The 20,469-nt window shown below is 38.3% G+C and overlaps 1 protein-coding gene and 1 pseudogene across 1 annotated transcript in view; both read left to right on the top strand.

Annotated features, from left to right (window-relative positions):
• Window positions 1-20,469, top strand: part of RYR2 (ryanodine receptor 2) — a 721,598-nt gene that overhangs the window by 198,744 nt on the left and 502,385 nt on the right. Inside the window, exon 2 of the mRNA XM_067710999.1 lies at window positions 6,567-6,686. Within this exon, the coding sequence (XP_067567100.1) occupies window positions 6,567-6,686 (120 nt within the window). The remainder of the gene's footprint in view (window positions 1-6,566; window positions 6,687-20,469) is intronic.
• LOC137208554 (non-selective voltage-gated ion channel VDAC1-like) lies at window positions 15,859-17,677 on the top strand (annotated as a pseudogene).

The following is a 20,469-nucleotide window of genomic DNA, read 5'->3' as shown; positions in this document are numbered from 1 at the left end:
TTTCGTGCTCTGTGTTTTTGCTAAAAACTCTTTGGTGTTTATTCTCCAGTGGGTGGTATAATATGTATATGTCCAGTTGGCTGTTATTTATTTATTTTTGTGATCAGTCTTGAAAATTTGTCCTTGTGTTGTGCGGTAACAAGAGAATTACAGTTACTGGAGGTCACAGACTTGTATATATGAGAGAGAGAGAGAGAGAGAGAGAGAGGGAGAGAGTCTGTGTATATGTAATACAAGAAAGCATAGTGTCCTCAAGAGTCAGAAATTGCCTGTCTTGAAATAAAGAGTTATTGATATATAGATTCAGATCTTGAAAATTGCCTCTAAACCTCTCCATCTTTTTTTGTCTTTTCAGCATTCTTCCTTTACATAAAATCTTTTCATTATCCTTCCTTAAAATGTTGCAATAATTTGTACACAGTTGTCTGCTCTTCAGGACTTTAATGTGGTTTATGCATTCACGTCTGGTGTGGATCTTTGAGAAGCTCTACAGCTTTCTCCCTGGGTCTCTGCCATTCTGCAGACAGGAGGAGCAGAACTTTGAATATTCTAAAATATGCATATGCAAAATCTCAAGCAATATATTATGTATAACATACACATATTTTTATAGTTAAATATGGGTCTCATCTGTTCTGCATAGCTACTAAGTATTTCAGAGTAATATGAATAAATACACTTAATTTTTCATAGAAGCATCATATGTAAGTGATACTTTGTACAATAGGTACACTCTCTGGTGTAATTGCAGAAGGACTCCTAAGGGGCCAGCCCATCCGGCACTCTCTTTTGTCTCTTAATACTTGCTTGAGCATCAACCAGGTGACAGGGAGACATTATTGAGTGATCAGTTAGTTACTCTGCTTGTCTTAGTGTGTGATGTCAATGCTTTATGTGCAAGTAAGAGCACTGATTTTCTTTACTAGCTCTTTCTGTGGGTGTATTCCATGTATAGGTGTGAGAAAGTCAGGGTAACAATCTCATACTCAGCACATATATTAAGGTGAATTTCATCTTTACATGTGAGGCAATCTTCAGTGCCAAGTAGGAAATTCAGATCATTTTCAGAGCTAGGAACACAGATTTTATGCATGCTATTTTCCAAGTGGAAAAGGGGAAAAGGTACATTTCTGTTGATGTTATTGTTGGTGACTCTGTCAACTTTAATCTATCTCACGTGAAACAAATACTGAGTTAGAATGTCTGCAATATGTTCAGTCTTTCTAGATCTGATTTTTCACTTGCATGTCAATTCTCTTATGAAAAAGGTCAACTTAAATGCTTAATTTTTGTAACTGCTTCTATTTTTATGATTATGACCTCATATGTTGTCCAAGCTATTTTAGGCTTTTTATTTTCCTGTATCTTTTAAAATTCTAATTTAAAAGTTATTTAAAATATTTCAGAAATGTACTTATTTTCAAGGATTTAAAACCTAAGAGCAGGGACTTCCCTGGTGGTCCAATGGTTAAGACTTCGCCTTCCAGTGCAGGGGTGTGTGGGTTCGATCCCTGATCAGGGAGCTAAGATCCCACATGTCTCGAAGCCAGAAAACCAAAACATAAAACTGAAGCAATATTGTAACAAGTTCAATAAAGACTTTAAAAATAGTCCACATCAAAAAAATCTTTAAAAGAGAAATTAAAAAATAAAACCTAAGAACAAAGAAATTTCCTTTACCTAGTGGTCTCTGGGAAACTTTTTTACTTCTTCCTTACTTTCTACTAAGAAATATAGTTCGCCATCACTGTCTTGGGTGATATTCATGAGGGCAGTTTCAAAGTTTTTTCACGCATTTTGAAATAAAATTTCACAAGAGAGTAGATGGGATACAACATGTCGTAATGCTGAAATGGCTTCCTCATGTGGTCTTATGGGTGCATCAGTCCTGATCTACGTCCGTTCTTCTGTAGTTGGGATCAGATTACAGGATTGTATCTTCATCTATAAATTATTTGTGCTGTTTAATGTACCAGTTGCTGTGTGTGTGTGTGTGTGTGTGTGTGTGTGTGTGCGTGTGTGTGCATGCGTGTGCGTAGCTTTCTGCTGGTGCTTTAGCAGCTCGGATATGTGGTCTATGTGAAGAGGCGGCAGGCAGCCAGGTGGGTAGAACTGTATTTTCTGACAGAGTTTAGAATCGCCTGTACATGGTGATACTGAAAATCAGGCCAGCTTTTTGTGGGCTTCATTTCAGTTTGGAAGCTCCCTGTAGAGAGTGCCACCTCCTTTGCCTGCCCTGGGGGCATCCTCTGCCATCCTGGTTCACCACCACTCCTATTTCCTAGGTTTTAGGGTAATAAGAAAAGTGGAAAAGCAGTTAATTGCAGAGGAAGATGCTCTGCTGAGTTCAGAGCCAACAACTTAATTTTATCAAGTATTTTCATGAGTTCCGAAGGATATGGAAGATGTTAATACATTCATTCTTTCTACAGTAGCCCAGAAAAATAGGTATTTTTCCATCTCTGAAATGGAAGTTAAAAAGGTCCCTTCCTCCTCTTCTGTCTGTATTGATCTCTGTCTTCTGCTTTGCCTTTCTGTCTCCTTTCCTAAAAATCCAGTAAGTAGCACTACCTTGGACAGCCGTTTCTCAGTCGAAAATTTAATCATTGACTAAATTTTAATTACCTACTAATGATAGACAACCTTTTTTGTCACCTCACCATTGCCTGCTGCTCCTTGATTCAAAGAAGTTTCCTTGTTATTTTATGTAAGTTTGTTTTTCATGTGATTTTGTTTTTCATTTGGTTTTGTTTTCAACACAGTTAAATCTGGATATAGTAACTTTATTCACTTTACCTATAGCCACATCGCTAAAACATATTTGATGAATGGAAACCAGGGGATTATACTAGGGTTAGTTTCTGGGTAGATTTCTAGCCAGACTGTTAGTGCAGTGATTTTATATCATTGTAGGAGGTAGTACAGCACAGAGGTTAGGGGTCTAGGTTATAGAGTCAGGTGGACCCAGATTTGAATCCTGTTCAACCACTTTGCTGGGTAATAGGAATTTACTCTCACAATGCCTCTTCTCATCTGTTACTACTCAAAAGCATAATAATAATACTTAACTCTTCATTTATTTATGGCATAGACTCCCTGTCCCTCAGTAAAAGCCAAAGGCTTTTGGCTTTTAGGCTGGGCTCGGGGCCTGTCTTGATCAGGCTCTGTTGTCTCTGACTTCATCTCCCACCATCCTCTTCCCCCTGGGTTAATCCACTCCAGCTGCGCTGACATCCTCCCTGTTTCTTGAACGTGCCAGATACTCTTCTGCCTGAGAGGCTTTCACTGGCCTTGCTTCTGCCTGGACTGCCCATTCTGCAGATACTCACATAGCTAATGCCCCTTCCCTGCTTCAAGTCTTTGTCTCAATGAAACCTGTTAATTTTATTCATAATTTCAATCTTCCGCACCACAGCAGCACTATGAGCCCCTTAACCTGTTCCAATTTTTTTTTAACATAGACTTTTCACCTTTAACATAATTTGAGATGAATGATGGGTTAATTAATAGGCGGGTGTTTGCGAATTGGTGTTTGGTCCATCAGTGCTCAGTATATTTCACTTTCAGTCAAAAAGGAACTCTTCATTTACTGGAATGTAAAATAGAAACAGCTCCCAGATAAACTGGAAAAAGCCTTATAAGTGTGTCAGGCTAGAATCCATCAAAGTTGGATCATAGTTGAAAGCTGTGGCCATGGCTCTCTTGTTAGTGGCGTGGCAGAGCTCCCTGAACTCGGTGCTGCTTCGTGGCCAGGCGCTTCATCACACGATGCCTAGGCACTGAATTGTAAGGAAACTGCACAAGTGAGTTGGTTTTATTAATTTAATAGAGTAGGTCAGTACATTGTTGGTTCCTTTCCCTTATATAGTTGGTTTGTGTCACATATTAATGAGCATCTCCAGAAATGTGCTCTCATTTCTGGTTCTGTCCAAAGTCCACAGACTTATTTTAATATTCATCTGTTACTGACTGCCTCCAAACTCTTATAAAAGACTTCTCACATCTTTTCTGGGATCCATATCCTTTCTGGGACCCATTCTGAATCCCCCTCGTACTTGAGCACTTGTTAGAAATGCAAAATCTACCCAAGACCTTGTATTTTAGCAAGACCTACAGGTGAAAGGATGCATGTTAAAGACTGAGAAGTACTTCTCTAGATAACAAGTGTCTTAAAAAATCAACTGAGCCTCTGGAAGCAGTGTGGGGTTGAGGACTTTTACATTCAAATAAGTTAGGTCTAATGACCAGTTCTTAGAAATAAGAATGTTCAGCCCTCTGTGAGTAACAAGTTACTTTGAGCCTTATTTTCCTCATGTGTATATCTGTGGATAATCTGTATATTACTGGGATATTGTGAGGATTAAATAAATTAATGCCAGGACTGGCATGCACTGTATTTTTGGTAAATATGGTACACCTTCTCTTCTTTCGGGCTTACTGGGCAGCACTGTTATTCTCACCTGCCTTATACCTTGCTGTATTTTCTTATTCTCATTCCTAAAACGTCTTTCATTAGTACATTACAGTAATTATTTACTAACTGTGTTTAGATAGCCTCCAGTATCCAAAGGAACCTATCTTACCCAAGAGTGTAGTTTACTCGCTAGAGTTAGTTCCATAGGGTGAGACAAGATAGCAAAAGGCTGTGGCGGTTTGGGAAGGCATTGAGCACATCAGGACAATTCAGTTCTTTGTTACTATACCACCTATTTGGAAAACATGATGTATCTTTGATCTTGCAGATTATATAAGCAACAGAGGTATTTCATTATTTTTATTATAGCCATGCTGAACATGAATTAATATTCAGATGTACTCATTATATGAAAATAGTGCTTTTTTTTTTAGCAGTTGACTTTTAAAATGTAACAATTGAATGCTCACTGGAAATCACTGAGCACTGTGGGGAGAGTTGGGAGCTAATTATTAAGAGATTGGGCTTGGCTGTGACCGGTACTATGAGCCAGCTATTAGGTATTGCTGCTACCGCGTAGGAAATAAAGCAAATTTATAGCATGATAAGGGTTTTTATTAAATTACAGCTGCACTTTTCCCGTTGATATAGCATATTCTTTAGGTTAACCAAAAAGGCTTGTTTTCTGCTTTTGAATATTTGCTGTATCTTATCACCTCCACTCTACTATTCTACCCTGGTGAGCATCTTCTAGCATGTACTCATATTCCTTTTTCGCTTTGATTTTAATTAAAAGGGTTGATGAGTATATTTGTTTTTTTTTTTTCCTCTGTTAAGTATCCTGTTTCTTTGAGGTTGAAATGTCAAAATATAAATGGCTAGACTTTTTAGGCATTTGCCACTTAGAATCTGTTAAATAATGATATCTTGCATTTCTTGTTGATTTAGGGCCTTTTGTATGTCAGTCACTGTGTAAGTTAGTTGATCTCACTTCCCTCCTCATTTTGTAGACGGCAGAACTGGGGTAAGAACCCAGCTATTGCTAATTCTAAAGCCCGTGCGTCTTGTCGTGTTCATGCTGCCTGTACTGAGTCATCGCATGGATCATCTTTCCCTTGTACAGTTTTTCCTGTAACCCTGCAATTGATTGGAAACCAAGTGTTGGATTGCAGAGGACTGAACTAGCAGATCACCTCTCTGTACATTTTTAAGCAATCCAGGATCATTTCAAAGATGAGCAAGTTGCCAATGTGTGGTTGAACTAAGATGACTTTTCACGTTGATTTGAACCCAGAAGCTCTGTTATTGACCTGTTTTCCTGTGTCAGTTTTGGAACTATGTGTGTGTGCTTGCTAGTAGAATCTGTTCCATTCTTGATAATACTTGATGTCCTAGGAATATGTCAGACCATTTTTTGATAGTTTTGATGATTTAAAGCAGTGTGTAAGAGCGCTAACATGGAAATCCTGTATTTTACTTTTCTCCATGCAGGTTGCCTTTGGGGATCAGTAATGACAGTTAAAAAAAAAAGCTGTTGATTGCCTTGAATGGCAATAACTTCTCCCGCCTCCCCCTACCCATTTATCTTTTTTTGCAAATAAAAGTACACTAGGAATTGATTCTTTGGCTTTTTTGGGGACAGTTGTTCATATATTTATTTTTCTCTGATTTTATTTTTAAAATTTGTTAAATAATTTTTTAAGATTTTATTTATTTATTTATTTTTGGCTGCATTGGGTCTTCGTTGCTGCGCGTGGGCTTTCTCTAGTTGCGGCGAGCGGGGGCTACCCTTCCTTGCGGTGTGCGGGCTTCTCATTGTGGTGGCTTCTCTTGTTGTGGAGCACGGGCTCTAGGCGTGCTGGCTTCGGTAGTTGTGGCACGTGGGCTCGGTAGTTGTGGCTCGCGGGCTCTAGAGTGAAGGCTCAGTAGTTGTGGCTCATTGGCTTAGTTGTTTCGTGGCATGAGGGATCTTCCTGGACCAGGGATTGAACCCGTGTCCTCTGCATTGGCAGGTGGATCCTTAACCACTGAGCCACCAGGGAAGTCCCTATTTTCTCTGATTTTAAAAAAGCATTAAATAATAACCTTGTGGATCTGATTTAGACTAAGTGATGCCAGATCTCACTTTTTTCTCTTCTCCTCCCCTCTGCAGGATGATGAAGTGGTTCTGCAGTGTACTGCAACCATCCACAAAGAACAGCAGAAACTGTGTTTGGCCGCAGAAGGGTTTGGCAACAGACTTTGCTTCTTGGAGTCCACTTCGAATTCCAAGGTGGGATAAAGCCTTTTCAGGCTACTCAAATGTTGGGGTTTTAATAGGGGCATTGAAGTTATTTATGGGCACTCTGCTCTTTTCTATGGAACAGAAACTAAAGGAAATTGAACAGTCTTTTCCCTATTCATTAAGCAAAGTTTCAGTTGAGCCCCTACTCTTTGCAAATAACTCAGATGCGATTGTTAACAGGAATAGCCAAAGTCCTTGCCCCGTGCTGTTTATATATAGTAGGGGAAAAGTTAACAATGTAAATAAGTGATATAATTTCAGACCCGATAAGGGCTGTGAGGAGAAGCAGAGTAGTAACAGGGTGGAGAGCGATAAGGCAAGGACTCACCCTTTCACAAAGGGTGTTTAGGGAAGGCCTTTCTGAGGCAGTGATATTTGAGCAGAATGAAGTGAGGGAGGGAGAAGTACTAAGTTCTTGACCATTCTGGAAAGAACCAGGCAATGCAAGGGCCCCTCGTTAGGAATGTGCTTGCAGAGTGTTTAAGGAAAAACAGGTAAGCCACTGCAGCTCTAGTACCACGAATGGGGCCACTGGTGAGGAGAGGTGAAGGGCCTGTCAGCCCTTGGTTAGCAATTGAGGTTCCTTCCTAATATAAAGGGAGGCCATTGGATCAGGTGAGCAATGCAATTTGATATAATATTTAAGTAAATATTTGATTTAGCTCTTCTGTGGATTAGAGGCTTTTGTGGGTTTTTTTTTTTTTTTTTTGGCTTAAACAACAGAAATTTATTGCTCACAGTTTTGGAAGATAGAAGTCCAAGATCAAGTTGCCAGCATGGTTGGGTTCTGGTGAGAGATTAGAAGCTTTTGGAAGAGTAAGATTAGAAGCAGTGAGAGCAGGTGGAAGGTGCCTGCGGAAGTCTGCAGGGCAGCTGCTGGGTCTTCACATGAGAAGCAATGGTGGTGGGAAACTTGGGGGGGTTGAGAATAGACTTGCAGGATTTAGAGGATGTGCTGATAGATGACTGTGTAGAATAAAGGAAAGAGAGGAAATGAAGATGTTTCTGGGGGTAGAAAATCAACCAGAAAACAGTCAATTTAATAATGTTTTGTGTAGCACTTTTTAGTTTACAGAGTCCTTTGACCTGCATGATTTCATGTAGTTGTCACAATAGGAGAATGTGTGCATGGTTATTGCTGTTATAGTCACTGTACACATGAGGACATGGGGGCTAGTAGAGGGCAGGTACTAGGCCAAAGGCTTCCTGTGACTCAAAGCAAGTGTCGTCAATAGCTTTTCACACTTAACACCTCGGTCTTTTGGCTTCGAGTCCCTGATTCTTCCCTTTATATCACAGTACCCCTTTCATTACTCTGTGGAATAACATTGAGCAATGTATACATATGATTTATTTATTATAGTAATTTAATGCCAAGTCACATTATTAATATTGTAATGGTGAGTGACAAAACATTATGCATTTTATAGCCCTGCCTAGATTTAGTTTTAATTTGACAAGTGTTATTGAGCATTCTCTTTGTGAAAATTACCACAATAGGTATCAGTTGTGAAAAATATTCTTCTTAAAAAGAACTTATTAAGAATTTTAATGTTTAGTATTTTCCCTGTGGTTTCTGGAATTTTGTCGTGCCTAGAACGAGGCAGCCCAATTAGTTAGCTGGGTTTTTATTTTTCACTGTACTGGCTATGGTTCTCTTGGTCCTTTAATGTAAGAGCTGGTTTCCAGTACTAAAAATGAACTCTCCTCATGCTCTAGTTAGGTATGTCATGTAGCAGTCAAGGCACTGAAATAGGCTAGGCATTCATTTAAACTGGTTAATCTTGAAATAGATCAAGATGGAGGAGTAGGAGGAGGTGGAGCTCACCTCTCCCCACAAACACATCAAAAATACATCTACATGTGCAACAGTTCTCACTGAAAACTAATTGGAGACTGGCAGAAAGACTCCTGTACAGCCAAGGCTATAGGAAAGATCCTCATGGAATCGGGTAGGAAGGGAAGAGAAGTGATCAGGTTGGGACCTTGTGCCTTTGGGAGGGGACTCAGAGGAAAAGAGAGATACACGGGTGGAGATTTGCCCTGGGGAGTCAGCTGTTCCTGTCACATATTAGATGCCCCAGCCCTGGGGTCTGACACAGGGAAAATGAGCCCCTTTGGCTGGTGGGAGGGCTGGTGGGACTCAAAAGAGGGCTATGGGAAGCCTGAATTTTGCCTGTGAGCAGTGTGCTTGTGCTGGCTTGCTCCCGAAGCAGGGTGGAGAGGGCAGGTTGAAAACTGCTGAGATGGCTGCCTGTGACTGCCCCAGTGCACGCCACAGCCTGAGCCCAGCAAACACTCCAACCCCACTTACTATATATTAACAATGGACTCTCAGAAAGAGGAAACAAAAAACAATCCTGTTTAAAATTGCATCAAAAAGAATAAAATACCCAGGAATAAACTTAACTAAGGCAGTGAAAGACCTATACTATGAAAACTATAAAACACTGTTGAAGGAAATTGAAGATGGTACAAAGAAATGGAAAGATATTCCATTCATGGATTGGAAGAAATAATATTCGTAAAATGTCTGCTACCCAAAGCAATCTACAGATTTAATTCAATCCCTATCAAAATACCCATAAGATTTTCACAGAGCTAGAGCAAATAATCCTAAAATGTATATGGAACTCAAAAAGACCTGAATTGCCAAAGCAATTTTGAAGAAAAAGAACAAAGCTGGAGGTGTCATGCTCTTTGACCTCAGACTATACTACAAAGCTACAGTAATCAAAACAGCATGGTACTGACATAAAAAGAGACACATAGATCAATGGAGCAGCATAGAGAGCCCAGAAATAAATAAACCCAGGCACCTACAGTCAATTAATCTATGACAAATGAGGCAAGAATATACAGTGGAGAAAAAACAGTCTCTTTAGTGAGTGGTGCTGGGAATACTGGACAGCTACCTATAAAAGAATGAGAGTAGAACATTTCCTCACACTGTATACAAAATAAGCTCAAAATGGATTAAAGACCTAAATGTCAGACCTTAAACCATAGAATCCTAGAAGTGAATATACGTGGAACACTCTAGTATACTCCATGTTAGTATACCTGAAACTAATATAATATTGTAAATCAACTATACTTCAGTAAAAGCTTACACAGTGATGCATGTCAATTATATCTCAAAAAAAACTGAAAAAAATTTTTGGAAAAAAAATAAACTGGTTAATTCTTCGCAGGGATACTTGGCTATCTAGCTGTGACTGTTGACATAGTGAACTGACCATTTCAACCATTTTTGTTGTTGTCATGCTCTGTTATTCTTTTTCGGCTTATCTGAAAATTTGTATTTAAGATGAGATACTGAAATTGTTTATCAAGCATAGAATAAAATAGTAACTGAAGTCCAGTAAACCAATCTGAACTTTTTTTAAAAGTTCTTACAACATAAATACTCTTTTCTTTCCCCTACTCAGATTACTTGATGATTCCCTACTGTGTCAGTTTTTTTCATATCTCCGTTTTACTTTGTTCTCCCTGACTTGTATATCCTTCCTTTACGTTTCCTGCTGGTGAAATACTGCTTGTCCTTCAAAGCCTATCTCAAATAGTCCCTCCTCTGGGCTGTTTTTCTCTCTGTTTTTCTTAAGTGATTTATTTATATTTCTATTACATTGTTAGTTGGGCTTAATTCTGTGTAACATCCACAACATCTTCTCTCCCTGAATATGTAAGTATGTATACTCCCAGGTACCATACACCAGCTTCTAAATTCCCTGAGGACCTGGGTATAGCTCATTTATTTTCTTATTTTTTAGCATGAAGCACTAGTGAGTGATTCATAAGATTTAATGGATTATTAAATTTGAAAGGCAACCACTAGTCTTAGGGCAATTTATTTTATAAAATAGACTTTTAATTTTCTGTAATAGCAAAGAGTCAAAACTGTGGATTTCAGTTGATGTTTAAACTATCTAAGCCTGGGTGCAGATGTGTTTCATGCAGATATATCTGGATTTGACATTCATTGGTAGAAAGTGAGAGATGGCCTTTTTTTTTTTAACCTCTCAAATTGGTGTCTCCTGCATTTATTATAAAGGTTGGGAGAACAGAATTATTGTTGGCATTGAGTAGTCAGTCACTGTAAATTATATACATATTCCTGGAAATGATCCCAGAAAAACCTTAAGCACAGAACCTTCTAATCAAATGCAAGAGTTACTTTTTCAGAAGACTGTTTCATTTTCCTAGGATATTTATTCAGGCTGATCTGTGCCTGAAAGAGAATGTTTCATAATTCCAGCATAGATTTTCTTGCAGAAAATGTAAGCATTAAATCTGATGATATGTTTAAATAGTTATTCATAATTCATAATTATGGATATTTACTGCACACTCCTTATATGAATGACATTTTTGTTTCTATATTTTAGAATTGAAAAGTTGGGCTTTTGTTCTTTGGACCTAGTCATTTTCAGAGATACCCACCTTGTTATTATTAAAAAGTTTATGGAGAAATGAGAAGTTATTAGGGAGGCATAGTTTTTAATCTCCTTGAATCTCCACATAAAAACAGACCTATGACGATGGCAAAACCTGAAACCCACAGACAATATAATATCTAAAGCAAACTAGGTGACAAGTTATCCCCTCCTCTGGTATCAGTAAGTGTAGGGGAGGAAGTGTAGGGGAGGTGACGTGGTTTCTGCTGTCTCTGAAAACTGGTAACAGGTACTCGCTAGAAAACATGGTGGGCCAATGTGAAACTAGAAGCTAAAACTAGGAAGGAACAAAGGAACTATGGTAAGGATGGATGTTTCTAGAGCAATCTTGGCTTATGGACTTGTGAAACTAACCAAATAAGGCTCTTTTCTTGACAAAGCCCTGCTCTGAGGGAAATTGTTGGGAATCCAGTTCAGATTGAGCAGGGTGGATAAGGGCAAAGGATAGAGAAGGACCAGGTGAAAGTGGGGCAGGGAAACAGCCAATAGATCTCATAATCACAAAGCCTGGTTTTGAACACTAGATGAAAACAGCAGAACAAGTTGCTGCAGGACCCTGAAGCTACAAAAAGTATGCTGACCCACCCTCCTTTCCCAAGCGTACAAGGAAGCTCATCTCAATTTTTATCTGTTTATTTGGTGTGCTTTTGTTGCCTGTAGACATAATTCTGCTCCTTATTTGTCTCTTTTATATAACTATATATATAATTATATATATAGTTATATGTAATTATATATAATCATATATAATTTATATATAATTGTGTATAATTTATAAATAATCACGTATAATTTATGTATACTGTATAAGTGGAGTAATTAATTTACATTTATTTATATAATTATTTACATTTTTCCATTATGTATGTAGATGTAATTTTATATGTCACAGAGAAGAAGGAGCAGAATAGTATCTATAGGTAATCCAGGCCCACCAGACTTTCAACTGCAAACCAGGAATCTAAAACAACCATGATTAATATGCTAAAGGTTCCAATGGATAAGGTAGACTGCCTGTAAGAACAGATGGGCAATGTAAGCAGAGAGGTGGAAATTCTAGGAAGGAAGGAGAAAGAAATGCTGGAGATCAAAGACACTGTAACAGAAATTAAGAATGCCTTTGATGGGCTTATTAGTAAATGGGACGTCGCTGAGCAAACAGTTTCTGAGCTTGAGAGTATCTCAAGAGCAGCCTGCAAAAGAGAAAAGCAAAGAGAAAAATGACTGAAAGAAAAACCATAACAGAATTGAGTATCTAAGAGCTGTAGGACACCTACAGAAGTTCTCTAGAATCATGATGAAAGGAATAGAAGAAATATTCGAAACAGTAAAGACTGATAATTTCTGCAAAGTAATGTCAGACACTTAACCACCGATCCAGGAAGTTCAGAGAACACCAAGCAGAATAAATGCAAAAAACCCCTACACATAGGCGTATCATTTTCAAGGTACAGAAAATTAAAAAGTCCAGAGGGAAGCCAGAGGGAAAAAACTTACCAATGGAGGAGCAAAGATAAGAAGTACATCCAATGTCTCAAAACACCACTGGAAACAAGAAGAAACTGGAGTGAAATATTTAGTGTTGAGAGAAAAAAAAAGCTCGATACCAACCCAGAATTCAATATCCTGCAAAATTACCCTTCAGAAGTGAAGAATAAAGGCTTTCTCAGACAAACAAACATTCAGGATATTTTTTGCCAGTAGACCTGCTTTGCAAGAAATGTTAAAAGAAGTTTTGCAGTAATAAGGAAAATATATAGGTCAAGAACTCTAATCTTTAGCAAGGAAGGAAGAGCATCAGAGAATGAGTGGTTAAAATAAAATTTTTTTTTCTTATTCTTAATTGACCTACCAGATTGTTGAAAGTAGTCATAGCAATACTGTATTTAAATATATATATGTATTCATTTAATAATTTTCCCAACAGAAAGCACCAGGCCCAATGGATTATTCACTTATTATTTTTTTCTCCCTTCCTTCTTTCCTTCCTTCCTTCTTTCCTTTCTTCTTTCCTTCCTTTTTCTTTCATTTATGGCTGTGTTGGGTCTTCGTTGCTGTGTGTGGGCTTTCTCTAGTTGCCGCGAGCGGGGGGCTACTCTTTGTTGCAGCACGCGGGCTTCTCATTGCAGTGGCTTCTCGTTGCAGAGCATGGGCTCTAGGTGCGTGGGCTTCAGTAGTTGTGGCATGAGGGCTCAGTAGTTGTGGCTCACGGGTTTTAGAGTACAGGCTCAGTAGTTGTGGCACGTGGGCTTAGGTGGTCCATGGCATGTGGGATCTTCCTGGACCAGGGCTCGAACCCGTATCCCCTGCATTGGCAGGTGGATTCTTAACCACTGCGCCACCGGGGGATTCCCTCACTTATTATTCTTAAGGAAGACACTATACCAATTCTTTATAATCTTTTTCAGATGATTGATGCAGAAAGAATACTTCCTAACTCATTTATGAAACCGTTACCCTTATATCAAAATATGATAATGACATTACAAGAAAAAAAAACTACAGACAATATCTCTTTATACGTAGATATAAAAATCCTCAAGAAAATATTAGTAAATAGAATGCAATAATGTATAAGAAGAATTATACACCTTGACCACATAGGATTTATTCGAGGTATACAAGTCTAGTTCAACATTCAAAAATCAATTAATGTATCCATCACATCAACAGAAAAAGAAAAATCACATGATCATATTAATAGATACAGAAATTGTGTTGGAAAAAATAACATGCATTCATGATAAAAAACCCCACAAAACTCTTAGTTCCCATGTAGTCTTAGTTTACTTTCTCAACTTGATAAAGATTATCTACAGAAAACCTACAGCTAATATACTGAATGGTGAGAATCTTGAACCTTTCTCGCAAAGATCAGGAACAAGCCAAGAACATACCCTCTCATCACTTCTTTTCAACATTGTACTGGAAGTCCTAGCTAATGCATTGAGACAAGAAAAGGGAATAAAAGGCCTACAGATGGGAAAGAGAGAAATAAAACTGTCTTTGTTCATAGATGACGTTATAAATCTATGTAGAAAATCTGAAAGAATCAACCAAAAACTCCTAAAATTAATAAGCAGTTATTGCAAGATACAAATTTAGTATACAAAAGTCAATTGCTTCCCACTATACTGACAATAAACAAGTGGAATTTGAAATTAAACACACAATACCATTTATATTAACATGCCAAAATGGAATACTTAGGTATAAATCTAATAAAATATTATAATATCTCTATGAGAAAAACTACAGAACTTTGAAAGATATCTAAGAAAAATTAAATAGGTATTTTGTGTTCATGGATAGGAAGACTCAATACTGTCAAAATGTCAGTTCTTCCTGACTTGATCTGCAGATTCAGTGCAATCCCTGTAAAAATCCCAGCAAGTTATTCTGTGAATATTGACAAGCTCATTCTAAAGTTTAGTTGGAGAGGGAAAAATAACCAGAATAGCCAGCAGTGTTGACGGAGAAGAACAAAGTTGGGGAACTGACACTATCCAACTTAAAGTCTTGCTGTAAATCTACCGTAATCAAGACAATGTGATAATGGTAAGAGATTGGACCAGTAGATCAATGGAACAGAATCGAGAGCCCAGAAATAGACCCACAGATGAAGTCAGGTGTTCTTTGACAAAGGAGCAAAGGCAGTCCAATGGAGCCAAGATAGTCTTTTTAACAAACGGTGCTGGAACCACTGGCCCCCCCCCGCCCCATGCAAACAAATGAATCTAGACACAGACCTTACACCCTTGACAAAAATTAATTCAAAATGCATCACAGACTTAAACGTAAAATGCAAAACTATAAAATCCCAGAAGATAACGTAGTTAGAAAAACCTAGATGATCTAGGGTGTGTTGATGAGTTTTTAATTACAACAGCAAAGGCATGATCTGTGAAAGAATGGATAAGCTGGACTTCATTAAAATTAAAAACTTCTGCTCTGAGAAAGACAGTGTGAAAAGAATGAGAAGATAAGTCTCAGACTGAGAGAAAATACTTGGAAAAGGCCCGTCCCAAAATATAGAAAGAACTCTTAAAACTCAGAAATAAGGAAACAACCTGATTTTAAAAAATGGGCCAGAGGCCTTAAGACACCTCATTTAAGGAGATAACAGGTTTCCCCTGCCATCTGAAAGTAGAGCATTCCTATGAAACTTTTCATATGGCAAAATGGCTTAAAGCAAACAAGCAGTTACCTTAGGACACATCTTGCTAACAGACGCACAAATTAAACTGAGATAAAGCACAGATGCTCACAGACACAGTCAGAGCTGTGGCTGCCTGATGCCGAGATGCCGAGTGTAGCTTCTGAGGAAGGACTGCGTGAAGACAGTTTGGAGGCTTCTTACAAAACTAAGCGTACTCTGACTGTATGACCCAGCCATCATGCTCCTTGGTGCCACTCTTGTTGCTGATAGTATGGGCTGGATCTGTAATGCCTTGCTGCAAGACGAAAGCTGAACGCTGTTTCTGCTTCTTGCCTTTGTTCGTAAAAGCAAAAATCCTCTTCTGATTTCTTTTGATTAGCAAACAGGTACTAATGTAGATCTTCCCTAAAAGCAAACTGGCATAAAAATAGACTTTTGAAAAGCAGGGGATACCTGTATATAGATCACAAATAAGCACATGAAAAGTTGTTCCACGTCTTACGTCATTAGAGAAGTGCAAATTAAAACAGTGAGATAGGCCCTCTGCCCCGCCGCTCGCTCTGTTCCTCATGCCGCAGCCCCCGCCGTAGCCGCTGCGGAGCCCACAGCCACTGCTTCTGAGCAGAAGATGCCTGTGCCTCCCACGTATGCTGATCTTGGCAAATCTGCCAGGGATGTCATCACCAAGGCTATGCATTTGGCTTAATAAAACTTGATTTGCAAACAAAATCTGAGAATGGACTGGAATTTACAAGCTCAAGTTCAGCCAACACTGAGACCACCAGAGTGACGGGCAGTCTGGAAACCAAGTTACAGGTGGACCGAATATGGTCTGACGTTTACGGAGAAATGGAACACTGACAGCACACTAGGCACGGAGATTACTGTGGACGATCAGCTTGCACGTGGCCTGACGCTGACCTTCGATTCATCCTTCTCACCAAACACTGGGGGAAAAAAATGCTAAAATGAAGACAGGGTACAAGCGGGAACATTATCAACCTGGGCTGTGACGTGGATTTCGACATTGCCGGGCCTTCCACCCGGGTGCTCTCGTGCTGGGTTATGAGGGCTGGCTGGCTGGCTGACTACCAGATGAATTTTGAGACCACAAAGTCTCGAGTGATCCAGAGCAACTTTGCGGTTGGCTACAAGACCAATGAATATGAATTCCAGCTTCACACTAATGTAAATGATGGGACGGAGTTTGACGGCTCCATTTATCAGAAGGTGAACAAGAAGTTGGAGACTGCTGTTAATCTGGCCTGGACAGCGGGAAACAGTAACACTCGCTTCGGAATAGCAGCCAAGTACCAGATCGACCCTGACGCCTGCTTCTCGGCTAAAGTGAACAACTCCAGCCCGATAGGGTTAGAATATACTCAGACCCTAAAGCCAGGTATCAAACTGACACTGTCAGTTCTGCTGGATGGCAGGAATGTCAGTGCTGGTGGCCACAGGCTTGGTCTAGGGCTGGAGTTCCAAGCATAAATGAATACTGTACAGTCGTTTAATTTTAAACTACTTTGCAGCATAGCTACCTTCAGAATTTAGTGTACCTTTTAATGTTGTATGTCTGGGATGCAGGTATCGCTAAATATCATGTTAGACTTCCAGGTTAAAGGTGATTCAGCTTCAGGGTGTTACCCTTTCAGAGGTACAGAAGAAACCCAATTTCATAGCAGGTCCTTTCAGCTGTAGACTAGAGGGGGAGCTTGCTGGCCCCTCTAGAGATGTCAGGTTTCTTTTTTACCTAGAAACGGCTGCAAGTGGATGTTGGTAGTTTGCAGGCACTTTGTAATTCGTAAATTCGTATTAAGTAAATGAATGAAATTGTGATTTCCTGAGAACGGAACCTTGGGCTCCTACCCTGATTGAGGAGAGGCTCTTTGCTGGTGTATACAAACTCATCTGAAAGGGACTTTTTAAGGCAGGGACTTTTCCCACCCCAATCCATCACCTCTTTTACACCAAAAGTAGTCTGCAGGGAGTGGTAGCTGTTTCTTCTGTGCCATTATGGGGTGGAGAAGGTGGATGTGATGAAGCCAATAATTCAGGACTTAATTGTGTTTTTTCTCATGTTGTGTTTTTTGGCCCTTGCACCAGAGTATGAAATAGCTTCTAAGAGCTCCAGCTGCAAGCTGGGAAGAGTCTCTGTGACTGTAATCGCATGGCGACAACACTCAGCATCTAAATTGAACTTCTCTTGTATTTTCGCCACTCAGTTTATTTTTTAGGAGTTTAATGGGTACATTTTAGAGTCTTTCATTTTGTGTGGAATTAGTTCCTCCCCTTCAAATGCTGTCATTAACATCACTTAAAATCAAACTTGAATAAAATATTGAAACCTTAAAAAACAACAACAACAACAAAACAATGAGATTCCACTGTGCCTGTTAGTGACCAAAATCCAGAACATTGACAATACCAGATGATGAAAAGGTTGTGAAGCAACAGAAATTCTTACTCGTCATTGGTGGGAATGCGTAATAGTTCAGCCACTTTGGAAGACAGTTTGGAGGCTTCTTACAAAACTAAACATACTCTGACCATATGATCCAGCCGTCATGCTCCTGGGTATTTACCCAAAGGAGTTGAAAGGTTAAATGTTCACACAAAAAGTTGCACATGGATGTTTATAGCAGCTTTATTCATAATTGTCAAAACTTGGAAGCAACCAGCATGTCCTTCAGTAGGTGAATGGATAAATAAACTGTTACATATAGATAGTGGAATATGACTCAGTACTCAAAAGAAATAAGCTATCAACCCATGAAAAGACACGGAAGAAACTTAAATGCATATTATTGAGTAAAAGAAGCCAGTTCAAAAAGGCTGCATACTGTAGGATTCCACCTATATAACATTCTGGAAAAGTCAAAACTATGAAGACAGTAAAAAGATCAGTGGTTGCCAGGCGTTAGGGAGGAGGGATGAATAAGAGGATTTTTAGGGCAGTGAAACTCTTCCGTATGATATTCTCATGATGGATACATGCCATTATACACTGGTTAAAATCCATAGAATGTACAGAACCAAGAGTGAAAACTGTGGACTTTGGGTGATTAGATATGTCAATGAAGGTTCATTTCTTATAACAAATGTACCAGCTGGTGAGGGATGTTAATAATGGCAGAGGCTTATTTAGCACGTCTGTGGGCAGAGAGTGATGGGAAAATCTTCGTGTTTTCCATTCAAATTTGCTGTGAACCTAAATATGGTATAAAATAATGCATTGAAATAAAAAGGACAACAGAAAATGTTAGGTATAAGAGAATGCACTTATAATAAATGACCCTGGGAAGAAAACCAAAGCTCGAGAACACTTGCCTGAAACCACACATTGAAAATGCATAGTGCCTACGTAGAAAATCATCTTCTTAGTTGGCCCAGACAGATAATCACAGTAAAGCTATTGGAGTTTAAAGGTAAAGAAAAAAAACCTTTTGAATCCAGGCAAAAAGACCAAGTCACTTGTAAAGGAAGGAAAGTCAGATTGTCATGATAACTTATTTTTAAGACCAACGCTTTATGCCAAATGAAAATGGAGTAACATATTAAGAAACTTAGGGAAAGAAAATATGTGTCAAAGATTCTAGCCAACCTGACTTTGCATACAAAGACCATAAACTATTAAGAAACTATTTCTATCTGAAATTTACAAAGCACACTATTAAGTAAATGTTAGGTCAAAGGAGAAGTGTCAAGTAAAATGGAAGAATTTCTTAAACGTAATGAAAATGAATACATGATGTTTTAGAATATGTGGGCATATCTAAGGAAGTTATCAGGAGAAAATTTTTAGCATTAAATGCATGTATTAATAAAAATTAAAAAGAAAATAAATGGATTAAACAAGCAGATAAAAAACTAGAAGAATAACAAAGTAAACAAAAGAAAGCAACAGGATAGAATTAATAAAGATAAAAAGGAAATTGATGAGTTAATTTAAAAATTGGTTCTTTGAAAAAATTCAACAAACTAAGAAAAAGGGATAAAGTACAAATATTCTTGTGTATGAGAAGTTACATAAAGGTACAAAAGGGAAAACAGTCACAGCACAGTAAATTAAATCCTAAGGGACCATTTGCTCAATTATATGCAGGTAGATTTGGAAATCTTCATGAAATGAATCATTCTGTAGAAAAACTAAGTATACTCCAGAAAGTCTAAACAGACTAATTGTCATAAAATAAAGTAATAAAAGAATTTTCTGACAAGAATTGTACCAGGGTCAAATAAACCCCTACTTAACTATGAAGCTTAAGTTATTCCAAAGATAGGAAAAGAAGGAAAACCTCCAAATTTGTTTCATTGAGTAAGTATAACATGGATTCCAAAATCTTAAAAAATTATTTTGGAAAATTATAGAACAATTTTACTTAGGATTATTGATACACAATTCCAAAATAAAATATGTTTTAACAGAAAACAATGTTGCATTAAAATATACCTCATGACCAAGTGGGGTTTATTCCAGGAATCCAAGAGGGGCTCAGTACCAAAAAATCCGTTAGTATAATTCTTCATATTAGTAGAGCTAAAGAGAAAAATTCTTTAGACATCCCTGAAGGTAGGGAAAAGTCTCTTGACAAAATTTAAAATCTATCTATGTTTCAAAAAATAATAAAATAAGAATTGATGGATAGCTCCTTAACATTTATTTTACAAACGCACATACGCATACACACACACACTTGCACTCTTCAGTTCAAAAGTCAGCACCTTATTTACCGGGGGTGGAACACTAGTGGTTTGTTTGTTTATTTTCACATATTGTATGGTTTTTATTTATATGAAATATCCAGCTTAGGCAAATCCATAGAGACATAAAGCGGATTAGCGGTTGCCAGGGGTTTAACGGAGGGTGATTGCTTAATGGGTCCATGATTTCCTTTCGGGATGATGAAAATTTTTTGTAGCTAGTTAGTGGTGATGGTCGCACAACATTGTGAATGTGCTGAATGTCACTGAATTACACACTTTAAAATAGTTAACATGGTGAAATTTATCTGGAGTAAACATTAATTCCTTTTACGTTTTAACTGAAGTATAGTTGATTTACAATGTTTCAGGTGTACAGCAAAATGATTCTGTTATACCTCCTATATATATGTACGTATATATGTGTGTGAATATGTATATACATATTCTT

This window comes from Pseudorca crassidens, chromosome 16, assembly GCF_039906515.1.
Source record: "Pseudorca crassidens isolate mPseCra1 chromosome 16, mPseCra1.hap1, whole genome shotgun sequence".
In the NCBI taxonomy this organism is placed as follows: Eukaryota; Metazoa; Chordata; class Mammalia; order Artiodactyla; family Delphinidae; genus Pseudorca; species Pseudorca crassidens.
Note: the sequence above shows the minus strand (reverse complement) of the source record. Positions and strands in the feature narration are given on the sequence as shown.